The sequence below is a fragment of the Psammomys obesus genome, unplaced genomic scaffold (genome assembly GCF_907164565.1).
Source record: "Psammomys obesus unplaced genomic scaffold, mPsaObe1.curated_primary_1811, whole genome shotgun sequence".
NCBI lineage: Eukaryota > Metazoa > Chordata > Mammalia > Rodentia > Muridae > Psammomys > Psammomys obesus.
The window spans coordinates 28,961,308-28,965,675 of NW_026596040.1; the positions used below are offsets into that span (position 1 = coordinate 28,961,308).

At 37.6% G+C, this 4,368-nt stretch overlaps 1 protein-coding gene across 1 annotated transcript in view; it reads right to left on the bottom strand.

The window, feature by feature from the left end:
- Fam210a (family with sequence similarity 210 member A) overlaps positions 1-4,368 on the bottom strand; it is a 34,356-nt gene that overhangs the window by 15,089 nt on the left and 14,899 nt on the right. Inside the window, exon 2 of the mRNA XM_055622731.1 lies at positions 485-997. Within this exon, the coding sequence (XP_055478706.1) occupies positions 485-960 (476 nt within the window). The 5' untranslated portion in view covers positions 961-997. The remainder of the gene's footprint in view (positions 1-484; positions 998-4,368) is intronic.

A 4,368-nucleotide genomic window follows, 5' to 3' on the forward strand; every position in this document is an offset into this window, starting at 1 on the left:
AAAAAAAAAAAAAAAAAAAAAAAAAAAAAAAAAAAATAAAGACTAAAAGCTACAGCTGCTCTTGCAGAGGACCAGAGTTTAGTCCCTAGCACTTTCGTAGGGTAGCTCACAACCACCTGTAACTCCAGCTCTAGGGGAGATCTGATGCCTTTAGCCTCCGTGGGTACCTGCATTCACATGAACGTAGCCCCAACATAGACACACATGCATATTAGAAACAAAAAAAATCTTTAAAAATAATTAAGGATCAGTGAGATGGTTTGGTGGCTAAAGGTGCTTGCCTGCAAGCTTGACATGAGCTCAGTCCTGGGCACACAAGGTGGAAGGAGAGAACAGACTCCTGCAAGGTGTCCTCTGACCTGCACACACTCACCCACACACATATACATGTACAGATAATAGAGTAAAACTATTTAAGGCCTTATAAAGAAGAAGACTAAACTATGATAAAATGAGGGAGGCAGTCAACTAAGCAAAAACTTACTTTATACTTGCATAGTAAAATGTTCCAAACCAAATACCAGAAGTTATTAGATGCACAGGAATCAAAACTTTTCCATACTGTCTAAATGTTTTCTTAAATCGTTGATAAAGACTAATAGATTTGTCTTGTAGTGGATCTGGCTCTTCCTTTTTTTCCGGCGGAGTTTCGTGGGATGTGGCACTGGAAGATAAAACCCTCTTGGGTAAAAAATCGTGTTCCCATCGTTCCTGGTGAAGGACCCTGAGCTGAGGTGGCTGAGTATCTAACAGATTCCTTTGCTTTGCAAGGCACTGAAGAGCAGGTAAATGTAGCCACTGCTTTCGAAGGTGTGGTGTCCAAAGCATTCTGTAGTCATCTCTGTGCAAAAGTAATGGTCCTTTTATGCTTCGATGGTGATCAAAGAGCCCAGCTTTCTGTGGTTCCAAGAGTGTCCTGAGTGCCAGCCGAGACATAGTCCGTGGTACATTCCATTGCATTTTGAAGGATGGTGATGGGTTTCAGCTTCTACAGAAACTAGATTTAGAAAAGATACTGTATTATATATACACAGATTTCCATTTTAAGTCAAACTACTGGAAAGGTAACCACTGTTCATTATTAGAAACAAAAGGACAGACAAACTGGTACCTAATCTGCAAGAAAAATGGCAAGATACAAGTTTTAAGGCACTGGGATTTTACCATTTTGTAAAACACATCTTTTAAACTCAAGCAGTCTGCTTAGCAGACATCATGGAGGGTAACCTTAACAAGCTTTCATAACTACAACTGGGATGTTTGTAAAAACTCTGTGTTATACAAAGAACCAATGGGAACACAGATGTTTTGGGGACATAATTCCATTTACTTTGGTCTCAAGCTTCAAGCACAAGTCAACAAGTTAAATGATGACTACTTCAACAGTGATCTTACAGAATCGCATGCTACTCCTGATAGCACACCACTCTGTAAATAAGTTACTTTCACAAGTATTAAGGTTTGGATAGTTGTGATCAGTACCATCTATTCTGTAACAGCTTTTAAACAATATTAATAAAGTTGTAAATTACATACATTATCAACAATGATAAGAAACATCCTGGTGTTTTATCTTCTTTTTCCCCCTATATCAAGAGAAGAGAAAGAAAAGAAAAAAAAAGATAGCTCATGAGTTGACTTGACATTAGTGTTGAATTCAGAATGACAAGGTACTTGGGAGACAGGAGGATCACAAGATGGGGGCCAGCCTGATTACAAAGGGTGATCCTCTCTAAAGAATTCTAGGGACTGGAGAAATGGCTCAGCAGTTTTGAGTATTTGTTGTTCTGCCAGAGGACCTAAGCACCTACACCTGCAGCTACAGCCCTCTGTAATTCCTGCTCCAAGTGATTGGCATGCACATACAATAATGCAAAGATAAGTTACCTCCCCTCACTCGACTGAAAAGCAAGATATAATTTTAAAAGACTGTGGACTTCAAAAAGCCAGGTCTTAATAGTATTTTTGAGAAAATTATTTAGCCTTTTTAAATCCACGTTTCTCAGTAGCAGATGGAATTATAAGAACTATTAACATATAGTTCCTATTCTATCTCAGCAACTTATTCTAACATTTTGAAAAGAGATGATCTTAAATGTGAAACTGCATTATTATTAAGAGTCAGTAAGATTTCAATAATAACCCAGTAGTTCCTACTTTTACCTGAAGGTTTGTTGTCTGAAGTAGACAACTGACAGAGAGAGCAAAATCTATCATCATAGAACACTTTTATTAATGAATTATCCAGCTTATAAGATCAGCCCTATTTCCTGTCTAATAATTAACATCACTCCCTAACAGGTTCTCACAGATAAGCCTACATCAAGTATTAAATGGTAAGTGAAAATGCCACTGTATATTCCCTTCATCAAGGGGTACCGCTTGTGTATTGAAGTCACTTCTCTGGTCAGTTCCTACTAACCCAGGGCATCCATAGACAGTGTTCCATAGCATTAATGCCTTAATTGTAAAGACTGCTACAAAACCTAAGCCTGAGCCTGTCCAACACTGTTACTGCATTTTTTTTTTTTTGAGCATTGTCTACAAGCACTGGTTCTGTAGTCTACATAATGAAGTTAAAAGTATATGGCCTGCATTTGTTAATAGTCTGAATTTAAACTTTTTCACTGGAGTGTTGTTCTTCCTATCTCTGTACTGTCTTTCATATCTCATACCATGCGACTTCCTAGTTCCTATCTATCTTCCACTTAACTTTTTAAAGACTTATTTGTATTTCAATGTGTATGTGCAGATACCTGTGGAAGCCAGAAAACTATGTCAGCTCTCCTGGAGCAGGAATTACAGGCAGTTTTAAGTCATTCAATAAGAGTCCTAAGAAACCTGTGTCTTCTGGAGGAGTGGCAAGTGCTTTTAATGACTGAGTTATCTCTCAGATCACTGTCCACATATATACCCCAGGGTGCCTGCATATCTTTTAATGACCGAGTCATCTCTTAGATCACTGTCCACATATATACCCCAGGGTGCCTGCATGTCTTTTAATGACCGAGTCATCTCTCAGATCACTGTCCACATATATACCCCAGGGTGCCTGCATGTCTTTCTGAATAGATCGCAGCTCAAGTGGGGTATTTTACCATGTGGATCTTTACTGTCCATACTCTCCATCTCTTCTTCTTCTTTTCTATCCCTTCCCTTGGGAATTCCCAGTGTGGCCTGTTCTTTGTAAAATTTATGGGTAGAAATGTATGCTTGAAGTATCAGTGTCCTAATTAACTTCATATATTTGTCTTCTATGTTATGTTCTTGGTAGTGCTTCTATCTGGTGTTATACTCAACTGTTTCTGATCATCTTTCTGAGATAATTTGTGTGTGTGGTTTCTTGTAATCCTTTTCAATACTAGTGTGGCCAAAAGTCTTTTGTCATTTATGTCACAGTAATTTTGGGTTCATTTGTGGAACCACAGGACTAAACCACTTGTTGTTGCTCACAAGTCTTTGAATAAGTAAATTTGATTTGTTTTTTAACTAGAATTGCCTGGCTGGAAGTACCACTGGGATACTTTCTGCACGCTTGTAAGACAGTGAAGTCTTGTTCAAAGTCCCAGGACCATACTATTCTAGGGTCTGAGGGATATAACTCTCTATTTCTTTTCTTTTTTCTGGAGAGATCAAGGGCGAGCGAATAAGCAAGAAAGAAGTCAAAGTACCTTTATTTGCAGATGAAATGATTTTATACATAAACGACCCTAAAAACTCTAGCAGGGGACTTCTACAGCTAAGAAACACTTTGAGCAAAGTAGCAGGATAAAAATTAACAACAACAACAAAAATCAACAGCCTTCCTACATACAAATGGCAGACTGAGAACAAACAGGAAACAATACCTTTCACAATAACCTCAAGCAACAATAACAACAAAACATCACTGAGGGATAACTAACCAAGCAACTGAAAGACTGTATAATAAAAACTTTAAAAGAAATTGAAAAATTTATAAGATCAAAATGATGTCCCATGCTCATGTATTGGTAGGATTAATATAATGAAAGAGGCCATCTTATCAATAATCGATTTATAGATTCGACGCAATCCCTCTCAAAATTCCAAGACAATTTTTCAAAGAAACCAAGAGAACATTTTTCAGTCTCATATGGAAACCCCAAAAACCCAGGATAATGAAAATAATCAATAAAATAATAAAAACTGCTTCGAGTATTAACATCCCAGATTTAAAGTTGTGACATAGAGCTATAGTAATAAAAACAGAATGTTATTGGCTTAAAAAGACACATTGATCAATAGAATTGAACTGAAGACCCAGCCATAAGTCCACAAACCTATGGACACCATTTTTTTCCCTTCCTTCCTTCCTTCCTTCCTTCCTTCCTTCCTTCCTTCCTTCCT